The 19,300-nt window shown below is 40.6% G+C and overlaps 1 protein-coding gene across 1 annotated transcript; it reads left to right on the forward strand.

Moving 5' to 3' along the window:
• Positions 1-2,523: 2,523 nt before the first annotated feature.
• LOC124150674 (neuronal acetylcholine receptor subunit alpha-3-like) lies at positions 2,524-5,265 on the forward strand. Its single transcript, XM_046522667.2, has one exon. It carries the CDS (start codon positions 2,584-2,586, stop codon positions 3,805-3,807), a length of 1,224 nt encoding a protein of 407 aa, XP_046378623.2. The 5' UTR covers positions 2,524-2,583; the 3' UTR covers positions 3,808-5,265.
• Positions 5,266-19,300: the final 14,035 nt, after the last annotated feature.

Here is a 19,300-nt window from a genome sequence, read left to right on the forward strand (position 1 = left end):
ATACTCAATTGTTATGCATTAAACGATCAACTTTGCCGGACCGTACATCTCACGACCATGATGTTTTGCAACCACAGCCGTTGTTTCCCCTTTCAACAGTTGGAGTTTATCCAGATCAATATAATTAACCAGGGAAACACAGAACAACGCCCCTCGCGATATATTTGACGTACAACCTAAAACTATCAAATCTGTCAGACAAGGTGACAAAACAGCTAAGAGAAGGCGATTTGCCACCCACAGTGAACGGGCCCCGCAGAACTTACGTGCGATGAGGGCGTAGCCAGGGCCACATATATTTTACTGCCCTTCAAAAAGCAGACAATAATTTCTCTCTCTCTCTCTCTCTCTCTCTCTCTCTCTCTCTCACACACACACACACACACACACACACACACACACACACACACACACACACACACTCACTCACTCACTCACTCACTCACTCACCTTGATCTCTGGATGTGTTAACGTATTAATCTTTACCTCTCCAAGGCGGTCTGTTTAGTGGCCAATTATATGTCACGGTGTCACTGTACAGGTGACAGGACAGGACAAACGGTAGACAAACAACACTAAAGTGCGTGAATGATTTATTGCAGTATGACATGGAGGAGTCTGAGTTACATGTTCTATCGGGGCAGAGTATTCCTGTATACAATAATGCCTAGGAAAGACATGTTCTAATGTTGCATAGTTCTGTATCAAGACACTACCAAGTGTCCAGCCAATACTCATTACAGCCCACACGTCCGTATATTTCAGTAATAACCAAGCATTAAACCAATGCCACAGTTCAAAGTACCTGTGTTAATTTATTACTTTAAATATGTCAAATGCAGTTAAGACCTACACATGGTTAAAGCCTTTATGGTTCAAGCTACTATCGCGACTTAAATGCCAATATATGTACTACTCAAAACAAGTTATAGAACCCCCACGACCGGATGGCTGTGTGCCATGATGATAGATTAACTATAATCCTGTGAAACAAACGGGTGTTCTGTAACTTCTTGTGAGTAGTATACATAATTAGAATCTTTAAATATGGATCCGGGTCCTTAAACATTTTAAAAATTTAATTCGGTGTCCAGAAAACTTCCAAAATTCACATAATCATCTCGATGTCAGTTTGCTGAGAGGTTGTCGGACGAAACATACATTATGGTCACAAACTTCTTTCTGAGCAATCTTGACTGCGATCAGACAGTAATTTAACTTGGAAACTCAGTGAACATTCCCCACAAGCAAACTATTCGTTAAAGTTAAATCAGTGCGCCAAACTTATATAGCACAGTTCACAGGATAACTGGATAACAACAGTTTCCTCCTTCAAAGCGTCGACAGGAACTTCTATAATACAATATTCTCGACCAAAGTGACATGTCCTTTGTCTAACTTTGTATCCAGACATAACGATGGGCTGAACTGCCCTCGTCCAGTCATACCATATTTCTCCCTCTCCAATTCATTTTCCGTCCCCGTTTTCTATAAGATAACTTGCCCTCATAAAGTAATACAAATTTCCAAGTAAGCTACTAAAGCACACAGCAACAGAAGGTTGATCGGCCCACACCAATCAATTACCAAGCCAACTCACACTCCAATCACCCCAACAGCTTGCTTAACTCAGTCAAGCATGACGCCATCCACCTCACCTGAACCCCTTGTGAACCACACAAATATAAAACGTCACTCATAACAATATCATGAAAATATTAATACGTAATAATATTGATACGTGGAATATGCATGGGCTACCAGGTAACTTATGGGTAGAAAGTAACCAGTATCACACGTCGTATGATCGATTAATAGGATCGGTCGGTTACAATGTATAATCTGTATGACGGAGTAATCATGGCCCAAGTGTATGATTTGCCCGGCCAGTCTGTCATCTGCATGCTGCCTTGATGTACAATGTAGCTTGAAACAGCCGTCAAACATTCACTCCATAACGGAGCAATCACGTGACCTACGTTACGTACGGTATTTGCGATGGCAGGCTCTGGGATCGATACCATCAACACAAAAATGTTATCATTGAGTTCTCCATTTATCTTGAGGTGAAATGTTTGTCCGTTACCAACTCACTCGAGACTTTCGTACAAGAGTAACGAAGTCGATTTAATTGAGAAGCAATGTTTCACGCGGATGATAGTTGAGATATTCATCATGTTATGTTATTCATACACGTCGGATATCAATAATCAGGATAATATTATCCTCTACCCCCCAACTCTGGTGTGTACACATTGTCATTCATTCATTCATTCGCTTGAGTCAATGCCTTGTGCGTGAAGGAGTTTCCATTAGTGTTTGACTATTGGTCTGAATGTAAACAATGGTTTGATGAATAACAAAAGCCAAAGCATTTGATTGACGTATCGACGCTCAATATTCATTTATAGTTTCATCTTATTTGTACAATTATTTACCACGACTGAACAATGACAGTAGTTAAAACGGCCTTTCCATATATGGTGGTGCTCTAACACCCACAAGCCACAAGTGAAATGTAGATGTTAGGTCATAAAAAGCTGGAGATCAGTCGCTCAGTACCATCAACGGTGACGTAGAAAGATGAAGCTCCCTTGTGTCCTGGTGCTGTTGACTGTGTGTAGATCGGCCACAGGAAGTATTGCAGAGATGAAGAGGCTGTACAGCGACCTGTTTGGAAACTACAGCACCAGATACAGACCCGTGTACAACCAGAGTCACCATATTGACGTTTACAGTAGTTTCACCCTGGTTGCCATAACTGAAGTAGATCAGGTTCGGCAGATCCTCCACAGCAACGTCTGGATGAATCTGACATGGCGGGACGAGTTTTTAACCTGGAAGCCTGAGAATTATAACGGAATTAGGTTCATTCATCCTCCACCGACTGACATTTGGAGACCGAAACTCATTGCACCAGTGTCCCTGGAGGGTCGGGACATCTTCAAAGACGCCGTATCCGCCATCACAGTTTCCAGCGACGGCACAACATCTTGGTTTCCAGGGACAAACTTACTTACTGATTGTAAGTTAGATCTGACGTTATTTCCATTTGATGTTCAGACATGCGAGTTCCGATTTCTCCCCGTCAGCTATGATTCAAAAGAGGTAAAGATGATCTCAGCGTTGCAGACCGCAAACACCCAATCGTTTACAGCCAACGGAGAATGGATTCTTCCTAGTTCCAGAGCATACACACTTGAAAATCGCTTCGACGATTTGAACTTATCCTTCTTTAACGTTGAGATTGACCTTGAGCGGCGTCCTACGTTCTTTGTCCTCAATGTCTTACTCCCTGTGGTGGGACTTTCTTTCCTCAACATGTTTGTGTTTGCACTTCCGTGTGACAGTGGCGAGAAGGTTTCGTATGCCATCACGTGCCTTCTCTCTCTAACTGTATTCATGAGCATCGTGAGTGGACTACTTCCCAAAACGTCCGACAATATCCCGCTGGTCACCGTGTACATGACAAGTCTCCTCGTTATCAGCGTTCTGTCCGTTGTCGCCACCATCTTCATCGTCATGAGAGAACCTACGAAGATCAACAAAAAGCCACAGTCGACATTGTTTGTGATACCGCGTTTTTGGTCGCTATCATTTCGTGGAAGTAAATGCAAGGTTATGGAGGAGACCCATCAGGAAATGAATACCGGTGGTTTGGCTAACCGGAACCCCACTGGGGAGGTGAAGGAAAGTCGGGGTGGTTCTGGTGGGTATCACATAACAACTGACTCTCTGTGTATGGTTATATTCATGGCTCTTTGGTTGTCTGTTTCCATGGGATTCCTCATCAACATAGCACGATAAAGTAATTATGCTAATGTAAAATCTCTTCTGCAACCCGAATTATACACAGCAGTACTCAGAGGCAAACGATTAGTTAGAGCAATGTGTAAATTTGGAATATCACTTCACAACTTTCGAGTCAACATTATTCGCAAAAGGTCATTGTTAAATATACCTCATTCATAATCTATATGTAAAGAATGTGAGTTAAATTTAGTAGAGGATGAAAACCATGTCTTTTTTGTATGTACGAAATATATTCATTTGAGAAATACTTTTTTTTACCTCACTACAGAAATATTATATAGGCAATATTACGTTTACAAATTTATTTAAATCATGTGATATTACAGTACTACGCTTGACAGCTTTATATTTATGTAAATTATTTAAAATGAGATTGACAGAGATGTAACAATCTGGACATGTGACCTAATTGAATTGTCAAAGTAAATGCCTTCATGAAACTCCGTCAGTGTGTTAACTCTTCAACTACATGTAACTGTTGTACTGAATTATCATTCAAGTGTATTCTGGTGGATCATCACACTGCTTCTGGTCATGTCTACATTTTTTGGAAGGAGGCGATACACACACTTGCAGCGAAAAAGAAACTGTTCAACTGATTCAAAGCTGAGAGTTCCTCAGTCGTTATGGATACTTCTTCGAGTTCGTGCACGTCTATGTAACTATATATGACGTTTATATTGTATTCAGAGGCGAATGTAAACATTAACTGAACATTAACTGAGGCCTTTCAAATGTAAGAGAGTTACACAAAAGTCAATCGTCTAGAATTGTTCTGCATATAAAGAGAAGAGGATTTTATTTATTTTGTTCATCTCTTGGATTTGATGATTGTAAGCGCGTGACAGTCATTGGCCTTGGAGAATCAATAATTGATAACTTTCCGTATCTTATAACACACTTCGCACAGCTTAGTTTAGCATTTTCTACATGTTGTATAATCGGAGTTGAAATGGATTGTTTTTAAAACAAGATGAATGTTTCTGTCGTCGCTATTGAACAACCAATAATTGGGCTACTCTCGGACATGTTTTTATAGTGATTACATCTGAGGCAAGGAGACAAAATGCGGGAAGAAGTCCGTTATGTTTGTATTATATACCATATTGGCCGGTTCTTCCTTCTTCTTCAGTTGAATTTCGCCAGATCAGGAACATCGTGAGTAAGTGAGTTTGGTTTAACGCGGCTTTTAACAGTATTCCAGTTATATGACGGCGTGTCAGCTTAATGTGAGAGGAAAGCCCGAAGTGATGCAGGTCTCAGACGATTACCACTTCGGTGAAACCCACGAGCACGGGTATGGTGCTGACAAACCTAGAAACATAATCGAACCGGGATTCGAACCCATAATCACAGGTTTCTGGCGTGCCCAAGGGACTCGGGAACATAGGATTCTATAAATAATATCATAATTCGTTGCATGTATCGTATTAACATTTGGAATGGCGTGTCTACATTGTTTTAAATCACATTCGCAGAGAAAAAGAACCAATAAAAAATGCCGCCCATACAATGCATACCGTTTATTTCTAGATTTTGAGTTAAAGACGATATATTATGTTCTTCCCTCACGTAATGACGTTTACAGAGAAGAAAGTGGTGTTAATTGTTATTGGTTATTAATTTTGACCATGAGAACATTATTCATCGTAAACTCTTATATGGGTTCGAACACATGGGTAAATTTTCATTTCTTAAGAACAATACTAATAAAGTTTCAATTTGTCAGTCTGGGTGTTAATATCCATCACCGTAATACAGATAGAAGACACAGAGATGCAATTCTGAATGCCGCAATTACTTGCCTCATTTGACTGGCTGAGTACAGTTTGAAATGTCAATGACGGAGACAGTAAGTTTGTCTAAGGTATTCTGCGCGAAGGTATACTGTGAAAGACAGTGAGGCAATATCGACATGTTGTAAAATTATTGTTGGCAGGGATATCGGTCTGAGTGTCAACATGGGTAGCTGCAAGACTAACAAAAGCTAAAGCATATTAATGACGTACAAAAGCTCAATACGTATTGATTCATTGACAACCCTTGATATTTGTGGACTTATTCACCCAAACCGAACAAACACAACTGCTAAATAGCTCTCTCCGTAGATGGTGGTTCTGCAACAACAACAAAACTATCCAAAACCAATCTAATCAGTCGCTCAGTGCCATCATCTGTGTACCACAGACATTAAGGTGCCAATTTTGGAAAACAATCACGCAGGGGACTAGGTAAGCTGTGAAGGATCACATACATGTACAGTAAACTACGGTTAAAACGAACTCAAAGGGACTACTATTTTTAGTTCGTTATAACCGTAGTTCGTTATAAGCATATATACAGCATAACTACAGCAAATTGTCGGGACTAAAAAGTAAGTTCGTTATATCCGTCAGTTTGTTATAAACATGTTCGTTATAACCGTAGTTTACTGAAGATGGGATGTGAGATCACATAGTTGCGACTAGTGGGTCATGGTAATCTCTTTGATGACTTGTATGCTTAGTTTTGTCAGTTTCAAAGCTACGGTTATAACGAACACAAGGGGGCCACTAATTTTAGTTCGGTATAACCGTAGTTCGTTTTAAGCATATTACAGCATAGATACAGCAGTGGCTGGGACAAAAAATAAGTTCGTCATATCCGTCAGTTCGTTATAAATGTGTTCGTTATAAACGTAGTTTACTGTATATGTAACACGTCAGCATAACACAACAACCTAGGTGAGCAAGGTTCAATATTTCTGATATACCCTCGAACCACCAGCTGCTGCCCATCGTCATTGTAGAATGTGTCAGAAGTTTTCTCATAATTACAAATGTGAAATGTTTGTACATGCACTAGACTCTTTCAGTTTACAATATTTTCAGACATAATAATACTCCAAGACGCCATGCAACGGTGTGTGCACAGTGTGTTAGCGAGAATTAACAACAAAGGACATCAATCAGAGCAGAACAAATACAAATTAATATTAATTTGTCCTTGCATTATCTTCTTCACATTAACGCAGTTGCTCATTATACCTTTTTTGACCTAAGGTTTCAATCTGTGCAGCTTAAAAGTGAATAAGCAGCGGAATTGTATTGATTGAAAGCACTGAATCCTGTAAACAATTATCACAACGTCCGTGTCCAGGCTGCGTTATTAGAAAGTCTTAATGACGTTCAAATATTTAATCAGTCCAGGTTGTATGCTGCTCTGGATTCATGTTTACTGTTACTCTAACTGTTGTGTGCGTGCGTGCGTGCGTGAGAGAGAGAAAGAGCGAGCGAGCGAGAGAGACAGAATGTGTGTGCGTGCGTGCGTGCGTGCGTGCGTGCGTGCGTGCGTGTGTGTGTGTGTGTGTGGCTATACAAGTCCGGACTGATGCCGATTTCATAGTGCTTGCCACTGAAATACGGTGCCGCAGTTTAACATGAATTTCCCACTCACACATTATTAAGGCTCCAAGCCGACCAGTCATTAATGCCGTGCGCCAGGCAGGGTAACATCAAGTACCATCTTCGAAAGTCTTTTGGTAAGGCGAGGCCTGGGATCGAACCACGACCACGACATACAATCGAGCATGCCCTTTCCATGAATATTCCCAAAAGCGCCATGCAAATGTTATTCAAAAGTTGTTTGACCACGTGTTATAGCGTATGGACCTTAGTAAATATTCTAAAATGTTTTATGGCGGACAAGTGAAGGACGTTTTCAAATCCGACTCATCTGAGACCAAAAGTATGTCCGATGTTTCCTTATTTTGACGTGGACATATGTTTCCGTTACATAGTATGCGCACGTTTTTTACCGATTTAAGAATAACACAACACACTAACGTATATCAATTATGATATATTCTTATTGATAAACATTGTGGTGTTGCATAAGTTAAATGTGATAAAATTATTTTATAAAGGTTTTCCTGTATGATTCAATAGTAAGGTGAAAACATTTCGCGGTAGTTACATGTAACTTGTGCGCACAGTTCAATAACAATAATGCTGACACCCTTCGTGTTTCGTGAGAGTGAGTGAGTTAGTTGGGTTTAACGCGGCTTTTAACAGTATTCCAGTTATATCACGGCGTGTCAACCTGATGTGGGAGGAAAGCCCGAAGTGATGCAGGTCCCAGACTTTTACCAGACTGAAACCCACGAACACGGGTATGGTGCAGACAAACCTGGAAACATTATCGAGGCGAACCGGGATTCGAACCCACAATCATAGGTTTCTGGCGTGCCCAAGGGACTCAACTCTGCACAGCGAACCGCGGCGCCTTAGACGACTGGGCCACCCGTGCCCCTTCGTGTTTCGTGTGAACAGTTTAATAGAACCATAAAGATTTTAGAAGCACCTGCCTCACTGCTCTTAAAATTCACCAACGGTCATCCTAATTCTGAAACCCATTCGTAGGTAATATGAGGCATCCTCATGTCGAACACCAAGGTCATAGATAGGTAATACATGTTTTACACTACGCAACATCCTGATACCAAATAAGATAAGGTTTTTTTGGAAAATGATTACTACGATTCAATTTATGCTTCTGACAGCAGTGGACATGTAATTTTGAAGACTGGAAAACCTTCTCATTACTGTCGTCTTTATAGTGAACCTCCGTATATTCTTGTGCAGGTAAAGTTTAAAGCAGATTTTACAACGTCGCTGATATTTCCGCTGTCGCTTGGAGCTCTGACACTCAAGGCCGAAGTAGACATACAGCAAAGCATGATTTGAATATCAGCACTCTGTTAAAGGATTTGGAAAAAGGATTCTTTCAAAATACGATATCTCAACCAAAAATAATTGGTATACAGAGGTTATCACGCGAGTGTGTTTGGGGATGGTAAATATCCTGCATTAGGAATAAACATTGTATTTAGCGAGCCTTGGCGAGCTAAATACATAGTGTTTATTCCCAATGCAGGATATTTACCATCCCCAAACACACAAGCGTGATAACCTCTTTATCATATAATGTCATTCTTTAATTCTGTGCTTCAATATCGCCTTCCCTCTCTTACAAACATTACCGAAACGATCCAAGTTTTCAAGGAATGCGCGCATTAATATTTATTATGTCACAGGTAAGTGATGTGTCAGTCGGACAGTGACAGAAGTCAATATAGTTCCAACTGAAATCTGTTTCTTATACAGTGGTGAAGCAACATATACGCAAAACAACAATTGTTTAGAATTGCCTTTCGCGGCAATCCATCGGTCTGTCAAAGGGAAGCTACTCTAACCCTAGTCTATGAGACGTCACGAACACTTGTTGTTGACAGTCGGCCTGTCCTGTCATAACGTTAAGCAGTGTAGTCAGATGTACACACAGCGACAAAACGAAACAAGGTGACAATTCAAACATATCTCGGCCAAATCCAACTATTTTAATTTGTGGAGAAGGTTTCAAGCACAGATCTGGCTACTGATCCCGCTTGACTAGGCCTAGTGCCCTCGCAAAATTGTTTTGAAATTTATATCTCCAAAGTTGCCAAAACTTATAAAATGCCTTAGCTACGTCACAGTTGGACACTGGTTTTCAGTATATTAGACTGTTCTTTTGATAATGATAGCAATTATCCCTGTAGTTTATCCAGATTCCCGATGGTTATTTCTCACTCGATCGCCGAATGACGAGGGCGACGCCATGTTTGTTTATAAACAGTGAAAGTAGTCCCCACTTGACCTTTGATATTTGCATCTCTATCCGCATATGACCCCAACGGATATCGTTTTTATTCGTTGGCTTTATCCTGCCGAGAAACTTACTACCCATTATATGATAAAATATATTTATTCGGCATGACACACAGATTGATGCATCAAATTTTCACCAAGATTCTTTTATACGTTATTTTATCATGTGCATGTGCTCCTCGTGGTGGAGCCAGTTCTGATTATGATGAGCGGTCCCGTGCCCGCGTGTTATCAAACCAACAAGTCGTGCCACCAGCGCACCCAGGCGCAAACTTACCAATTTGAGCCCCTGGTTGGGAGCAGTAACGGACGAAATGACCATGGCAGTTCTGAGGAAGGCAGCGAGGAATCCGACATTAATTCCGGCAGTAGCATTGCACGTTTATACTTATTTCAGTCCATCGGAACATAGACATTGAGAATAGAATAGTCGACTATTGGTATATCGACTAGTCAACATAACTTGTAAATGACTGGCCAAATGAGGTCAACATCGAAAGACACTGGAATTTACAATAGAAGGGATGTCACTTATCTATCGTTGATGTTTCTAAACGCAAAAAGTACGATTTTCTTCAACTCGAAATTGTTACTTGAAAAATTAACATTTTCGTACATCCATGATGATTCATTTGAATTTGCGTTACTAATTTATAAAATGTCCCCAAGCGGCACGGGCTACCAGTTCACTGTACCCACTTTTCGTGACCATGCATTTCCGTACGTCCTCGTTTTGTTCAGTCGACCATTCTGATAACGTTAGGGTTTAACTACAATGCATGTTTGTGTCGGCTAAAAGACTGAAATTACAAACAGGGATGCTTATGACAAATATAAGAAAATCGTATACCTAAATTTGGTCTTCATAAAAGCTAAAATTTCAGGTATTATAATATTTTTGATAATAACTATATCTACAGCTTGCTATAGGCCTTACATATTATTCAAATTCTGTTAAGCTGTATTTGTTCATGTTTAAGTAAACAGGATACCTTGAATAAATTTGTGCAAAAGTTAAATTCCTACATAAAAATTACATCTTTGCTGTAATATATTTTGCAAAATAATTGCAAATGTTACAAAATTACGAATTCCACAATGTTGTCACCAGTTGATACATCCTTGCATGGAAAACTGCAAAGAAACCAATATGACCTAATACTATACTAGAATGCTAAGATTTAAAAAAATAATTGCTTCCGGTGTGAATGTCTTACACTTGGCACTGCTTAAATTTGTCAGTTTGGAAGGTCCTTTAAATGACAATGAGCCATTGCGGGAGTAAGTTGGAGAATAATATCACTAATATATTTTGATAACTTAAAGGAATAATAACACATCTCTCCTGTTATTATAACGGCAACTAATGACTGAAACAAAAACCACAAGAACAGCAGGAAGTGTATTTGACTTCATTTATTATAAGTATTTTAACCTGTTCTCCCTCACAAATAAAGAATTCCAAACACACAAATCCTCTTACAAAAAAATCTCTCACACAGGGCAACACTAATCTGCAAACTGTTACTGCTTTCATTTCCAAACCTCAACATTCATTGATAAATTTCTCTCAATTTCACACGACTGCCAGGATCATTTATTATGACTGCTGAGGAGGATCGCAGTGCCATGTAAGGTCACACTGTACAGCTACAGTCCTTGTTGATGGTTTGACCATCAGGAGGATCGCAGTGCCATGTAAGGTCACGCTGTACAGCTACAGTCCTTGTTGATGGTTTGACCATGAGGAGGATCGCAGTGCCATGTAAGGTCACACTGTACAGCTACAGTCCTTGTTGATGGTTTGACCATCAGGAGGATCGCAATGCCATGTAAGGTCACACTGTACAACAGTCCTTGTTGATGGTTTGACCATGAGGAGGATCGCAGTGCCATGTAAGGTCACACTGTACAGCTACAGTCCTTGTTGATGGTTTGACCATCAGGAGGATCGCAGTGCCATATAAGGTCACACTGTACAACAGTCCTTGTTGATGGTTTGACCATCAGGAGGATCGCAGTGCCATGTAAGGTCACACTGTACACCTACAGTCCTTGTTGATGGTTTGACCATCAGGAGGATCGCAGTGCCATATAAGGTCACACTGTACAACAGTCCTTGTTGATGGTTTGACCATCAGGAGGATCGCAGTGCCATGTAAGGTCACACTGTACACCTACAGTCCTTGTTGATGGTTTGACCATCAGGAGGATCGCAGTGCCATATAAGGTTACACTGTACAACAGTCCTTGTTGATGGTTTGACCATGAGGAGGATCGCAGTGCCATGTAAGGTCACACTGTGCAGCTACAGTGCTTGTTGATGGTTTGACCATGAGGAGGATCGCAGTGCCATGTAAGGTTACACTGTACAACAGTCCTTGTTGATGGTTTGACCATGAGGAGGATCGCAGTGCCATATAAGGTCACACTGTGCAGCTACAGTCCTTGTTGATGGTTTGACCATCAGGAGGATCGCAGTGCCATATAAGGTTACACTGTACAACAGTCCTTGTTGATGGTTTGACCATGAGGAGGATCGCAGTGCCATGTAAGGTCACACTGTGCAGCTACAGTGCTTGTTGATGGTTTGACCATGAGGAGGATCGCAGTGCCATGTAAGGTCACACTGTACCGCTACAGTCCTTGTTGATGGTTTGACCATCAGGAGGATCGCAGTGCCATGTAAGGTCACACTGTACACCTACAGTCCTTGTTGATGGTTTGACCATCAGGAGGATCGCAGTGCCATATAAGGTTACACTGTACAACAGTCCTTGTTGATGGTTTGACCATCAGGAGGATCGCAGTGCCATGTAAGGTCACACTGTGCAGCTACAGTACTTGTTGATGGTTTGACCATGAGGAGGATCGCAGTGCCATGTAAGGTCACACTGTACCGCTACAGTCCTTGTTGATGGTTTGACTACGAGGAGGATCGCAGTGCCATGTAAGGTCACATTGTACAGCTACAGTCCTTGTCGATGGTTTGACCATGAGGAGGATCGCAGTGCCATGTAAGGTCACGCTGTACAGCTACAGTCCTTGTTCATGGTTTGACTACGAGGAGGATCGCAGTGCCATGTAAGGTCACATTGTACAGCTACAGTCCTTGTCGATGGTTTGACCATGAGGAGGATCGCAGTGCCATGTAAGGTCACGCTGTACAGCTACAGTCCTTGTTCATGGTTTGACCACGAGGAGGATCGCAGTGTCATGTAAGGTCACACTGTACAGCTACAGTCCTTGTTGATGGTTTGACCATCAGGAGGATCGCAGTGCCATGTAAGGTTACACTGTACCGCTACAGTCCTTGTTGATGGTTTGACCACGAGGAGGATCGCAGTGCCATGTAAGGTCACGCTGTACAGCTACAGTCCTTGTTGATGGTTTGACTATGAGGAGGATCGCATTGTCATGTAAGGTCACACTGTACAGCTACAGTCCTTGTTGATGGTTTGACCATCAGGAGGATCGCAGTGCAATGTAAGGTTAAACTGTACAGCTACAGTCCTTGTTGATGGTTTGACCATGAGGAGGATCTTCCGTGTGGCAGTGGCGAGAAGGTTTCGAACTCCCAATTCATCCGACAATATCCCACTGGTCACCGTCTGTTCGGCATCAGCGTTCCGTCCGTTGTTGCCACCATACTCATCGGCATGAGAGATACCAGGAAGATCAACAACAAGAATACACACTCACCACTGTTCGTGATACAACGTTTTAGGTTGTTATCACTCCATGGAAGTACACGTAAGGTTATGGACGAGATACAACAGAAATCTAACACCAATGGTTTGGCTTGCGACGGAAACCCCATGGGCTAATTGAACGAAGGTCGGGGAAACTCTGACTCTGGTGGATATAGCATATCAGCTGACTATCTGTGGTTATGGTCATGGCTGTTTGGCTGTGTGTGACTCTGGGATTTCTCATCAAACCATCATGGTAAAGGAAAGGTCTACGTCCTATTCTGACAGTATGTCTTCAGCGATCTTGACGGCTATCCTTAATGATTACCCTCACTCTGTGGAAATACGGAAGTAGTACTCATCACGACATTGCAACGTAAACGTCATTTTTTGGTGTAGTGCATCTTCACATTTTACATGTCCACACTAATAACACGAACCTTGGGTGTTATTAGGATAACGAACTATGTATTGTTCACTGGAAGATGATAAGCTCACAGTCAGTAGAAAAAAAATGTAAATTGTTATTCGAACCGATTCGAGTGCATCACCTGCTATGGAGACAAGAACATCTCGGATTTTTTTATTTTCATCTATCAGTCAACGTGATGTATAAATATTCTAAATAAATGTAGATCATCACCAGCCTTAGTCATTTGATGGGTTTCTGAGTTTCGTATATATGTAGTCTCTTCCAGAGTCCTAACCTAGTTAGGCTCGGAAGAGCTCGACAACCGCCTCGGCAAAGTGTGAGAGCTGCTTAAGTCTTCTTGGTGGAGTGAAAAGAAATGTCCCTGTATACATGATTACCTTCGCCAGATGTATTTTATCCTGTCAGCCACATCCCATGACTTTATTTTACCTTATGTGGATTATGTAGTGCATACATGTACTTTTGCAAGCCTGTTTTTCCCTTGTATGCAATCACAGTATCACACTTTCCTCAGTTGGTTTGTATAAAAGTGCTCTTGCATCATGAAACAAGAATTGCCAAAAAAGTCGTATTTTCAAAAAAAAAACAATTTTGTCATTCCGTGAATACTTACGTGCTTGTCATAATTCTTTTTTTTAAATGCTATACGGATAGTTCTTTGATAAGCCAACGTCGAATCATCTGACAAGTTTGGAGAATTAAAACTTTAAAAGTCCATATTTATAGCAAGCAGAACTGCCTCATTTCAACAATCTGTACTAGCTGTACTGAATTATCATTTCAGTGTGTTCTGGTGGATTATCACACTGTTTCTGGAACATAATGCAACGTTGCCGTGAACTCATTTTGTCATGCATTGCACCTTCACACCTTGTATGATCTTACAACAGACATATCTCTGAAATTACACATTAAACCTGTCGTTAAGATAGCAAACTACATATTGTTTAATTGAAAAAAGATGATAAAGTCACTTGTAGCAAATATTGGAAATGTTCGAACTGAAAGAGAAGAGGGATTTATGTTTTTTGTTCATCTCATTTGAAGGGCATTACATTGTACAGTGATTGTCACTGGATCACCCACACACAAAATATTGATAACCATTGGTATTAATTTGGACACTTTCTGAACTTTATTTTGTCATTTTCGCAGATGATGTATCTTTTGTAACAAACAACAAGATGAATGATTCATTGATAGACACTGAATAACCAGACAGTTAATCTCTCAGTTTCAGGCTACAATTAGAGATGGTCTTCAATGGGATTACACTGCGTCCAACTCGGTAAAATAACTAGATGCACTTAATGATCCTGCTTACAGAAAAGATCTGATGTGCAAGGCTTGGGACACAATGTATACTTCTGTTATCACCAGGCGTTGTTTGTGCTAATGCATTATGAAATGCTTAGAAAATTAATATTTGCTCGTAGGTGAATTAGTCCATCATCCTATTCATATCAGAGAATGATGGATCGAACACAGGAAATTTTTGTCTTCTCCCACACTAAATACGTACACTGATACCAACACAAAGAGAGATATAACACATTGTGTATTGGTAACCAAATAAAAATAGAAGATCATTACTCTTGTAAACTCCAATACATTTGTGTGCCGCGTGTTTTAGCGTGTCTTATTGTAGTTACTGGATATGGATTAATACGTTCCAAAAGAGTCATTACACAAGAATAACTGTCACCATTAATATCTGCGTGCCAAACAGAAGAGTAGGTATTTTATTACTGTTGATTGGGATCTCAAAGACCTCGTGGAGCCAGCTTGATTGGTAAGTCTCAAGGGCGCTTTGAAAGCCAGAGGGACTGTTCAAATATTTAATCTGTGCTCAATTAATTATGTCTGGTGGTATGGATTCCAGTTCACTGCGCAACTACATTTCGTGAATCTGTAGTGCTTTACGTCCCATTTCGATTGCCGACTCAAAGTCAAATCGTCAAAGATACACAGCGTTGCATGTCAAACACAAGGGAATTGAATTACTTAGTTCTATAATTCTATTTCACAACTTTTGAGGAACAATCGAGCATGCACTTTCCACAAAGATTTTGTGGTAGAAGCAGTATGACTGTGTCCACTTCTGACTTTGGTGCAGACCCGTGACTGCAGACCCGGTATACTGTAGAGGACTGTGAGGCAGTGTCCTCAGGTTGTTATGTCACAAGACCCGTGAAGATCCGGGGTAGAAAGGTCTTCAGCAACCCATGCCAGCCGTAAAAGGCCACTATGCTTGTCGTACGAGGCGACAAACGGAATAGGGTGGTCAGGCTCGCTGACTTGGTTGATGCATGTCATCATATCCCAATTGCATGGATCGATGCTCATGACATCAATCACTGGATTGTCTGGTCCATACTCGATTACTTACAGACCGCCGTCATATTGCTTGAATATTGCCGAGTGCGACGTTAAACAACAAACAAACCAAAATCCTTTGACGCGTAGCGTCTTTCTCCAATTACAATTAAAGGAATAATGATGTCATTTTTGTTGAAACAGTTCGATACGCAATAGTGACTGATTAAGTACAGTTTGAAATGTCCTTGACGGAGACCGTACGTTTTTCTAAGTCGTTCTCCTCTGAGGTATACTGTAGAGGACTGTGAGGCAGTGTCCTCAGGTTGTTATGTCACAAGACCCGTGAAGATCCGGGATAGAATAGGTCTTCAGAACCCATGCTTGCTGTAAAAGGCGACTATGTTTGTCGTAAGAGGCGACTAACGGGATCGGATGGTCAGGCGCGCTGACTTGGTAGATGTATGTCATCGATCCCAATTGCATGGATCGATGCTCATGTTATCAATCACTGGATTGTCTGGTCCAGACTCGATTACTTACAGACCGCCGTCATATAGCTGGAATATTGCTTAGTGCGGCGTTAAACAACAAACAAACCAACAAGCAAACATGACATCAATCACTGGATTGTCGATTATTTTTACAGACCGCCCTCATTTAGCTGGAATATTGCTGAGTGCGGCGTTAAACAACAAGCCAACCAACAAAGCCATTTACGGTTTACATTGACGTTGACTGAGGAGGTTTGTTTAAAAGTTGGTGATCAGTCGTACATTGCCATCAACGGTAACATAGATGATGGAGCCCCTGTGTGTGGTAGTAGTCCTGGCTGTTTTCAGATCTGTCGACAGGAAGTATTGAAGAGATGACGAGGCTGTACACCAACCTGTTTCGGAACTACAGCACTAAACGCAGACCAGTGTACAACCAGAGTCACCATGTTGACAGTAACTGAAGTAGATCAGGTCCGCCAGATCATCCATAGCAACGCCTGGATGAATCTGACATGGCGAGACGAGTTCCTTTTTCTGGAAACCTGAGTATTATATATTATTTCCAAACTTATTGCAGTATATACAGTTGCATAAATGTGGTTAATGTACCATGGGCATAAGGTAACCAATTCTTGAAAGAGGAAAGAGGAAACGAAATGGGATCACAGAGTTGGACTAGTCTTCTTTAGTACCGTAGCACATGTGTATAGATGTTGTCCCATCAAAGACACCCATGGTTGATAATAGGTGCAGCTACTTAAGTGAAAGACAATTGAAACACCAATCGCAAATTGTTACAACCATCCGGCATTTATATGTTCATCTGCATACGCACCACTCCTTTTAATAAATATGTTTCCACCCTTGGAAGTAAAACACCAGTATTGACATCTTGCACCACTGGATGCGTGACATGTAAAATGCCTTGAGCTGACATCACGAGGATGGGCTGACATTCTCGGATTGGCACATTCTGATGGCGGTCGGGACGCTATTTTGAAAAGGCTTCTTCGTGAAGTTACACATCTTTGCCAAAATGTATACCCAAAGTCAACACGACCAGACATGAACATTACAATTGTTCGTTTAACGGGGACACACGACGACGTGACTTCAGTAACAATAAATTATTGACATTTTAATCACGAGGTGGGGAATATTTCTTCCTCATATCTTGAATGAGACTAACTAGTCTTTACCAAATATTTGCACATACAATTTGCTTACAATTGTGTTCAACTATGTCCCATAGAAAGGTTTCTGAAATGGCCTTCCACTGTTGTTTACAAATATCTGATATTCGCCTTTTACGGCAAGCATAGGTTGCTGAAGACCTATTCTACCCCGTATCTTCAGCGTAACTCAAAAACCGTTCAATATGTGTCAACAAAACTTGGCAGTTACATCAAACAGATCAAACAGAAGTGGTGCCTTTTGTTATTTACGGATTTTTGACATTTTTATTCCTCGATTATCATGTTAATCTGAAAAGGATCGGGGTAGGTGTCGTTTCCGGAACACAACTTGAAATTTACTGTCCGTAACAGATGTTTCATCCAAACCTAGTACATGTTTTAATGCAGGGCTAAAGTGGTGCCTTTTGTTGTTTAGGAAGTTTTCAAAATTAGATTTTTCCCTGTTCCCATAGAAATTTTTTTTAGACTTAGCTGAAACGGAGGTAGGTGTCGTTTCCGGACCAGAACTAAAAAAACTATTCAACATGTTTTAAGCTTCAACCAGTGCTTGCCGTACAAGGCGACTATGTTTATCGTAAGAGGCGTCTAACGGGATCGGGTGGTCAGGTTCGCTGTCTTGGCGTTAAACAACAAACAAACAAACAAACAAATGAAATTTAGATAATTTACGTGTGCCCTTAAACAAAATGAACTCTCCTATTTTACGAATATGTGTAATAAGTATCTGAAACCATATGTTTCCTAAAAGTTTGATAGAGGATACTGTTTGCCATCAACCTGCTAAATAAGGCAATGTGTCCAGATATTATCAAATATAGTTAACAAAATGTGTCTTTACAGGATTCAGGTAAATGTTTAAGTAACTGATAATGAATACGATTAGCACCTATAGTAGTATCATGAACTTACCCTAAGGCCCTATGCAGCTCATGAATGGAAATCATTATAATCCTCACCATTATAAGAATTAAAATCAATTTTATTTTATTTTATTTTCTTGTTATTCTTTACATTTCTGATATTTGGTGTATTATTTAATGAGGAAGAATGTTTAGCTAAAGTTCCTCCTAGTCTGTTTGCTATATCACTTTCATCGGTTAATAGTGTGCCACCCTCCTTAAGATGGTGAACACTAGATTTGGATCCTTTACCCTTTATCCTTTACACCATATTCCAAACCCTAAAACTAGGGGTTTTGGAATTTATTTTAGAAACATAGTTCCTGTCAAGAGTGGCGTTTAGTTTATTTAAACGTGCGACGAGCATTTGCATTTAATATTTAAAATTTATTTAAATCATGGACGGTTGGATGATGGCGGACATATTTCCTGCCTTTGTCCTAGCTCTCTTAGCTTGTTAACATCGGTATTAAACAGTATACGTGGATTTGTAGGGGACTTAGGTAACAGAAACAGCCTGAACAGGATCATCAACATCACTGAAACACTCAGGTCTGAGTTTATTTGTGCATAAGTCTGAAACAAAGACCACTTAGCTTTTGTAAAATTCCATCTCGTTGAAGGTGTCAGATTGATCAACTGATGAAAGGATAGCTGGAAAATGGTCACTTCCACAAAAGTAATTGTGGAGTGACCATTCGAATTCGTAGGATGGAATCAGTTAGAGACAAATCTAAAGAAGAGTAAGTGCCAGCGGCATGATGCAA

The sequence above is a fragment of the Haliotis rufescens genome, unplaced genomic scaffold (assembly GCF_023055435.1).
Source record: "Haliotis rufescens isolate VD_foot unplaced genomic scaffold, xgHalRufe1.0.p SCAF_119, whole genome shotgun sequence".
Classification (NCBI taxonomy): domain Eukaryota; kingdom Metazoa; phylum Mollusca; class Gastropoda; order Lepetellida; family Haliotidae; genus Haliotis; species Haliotis rufescens.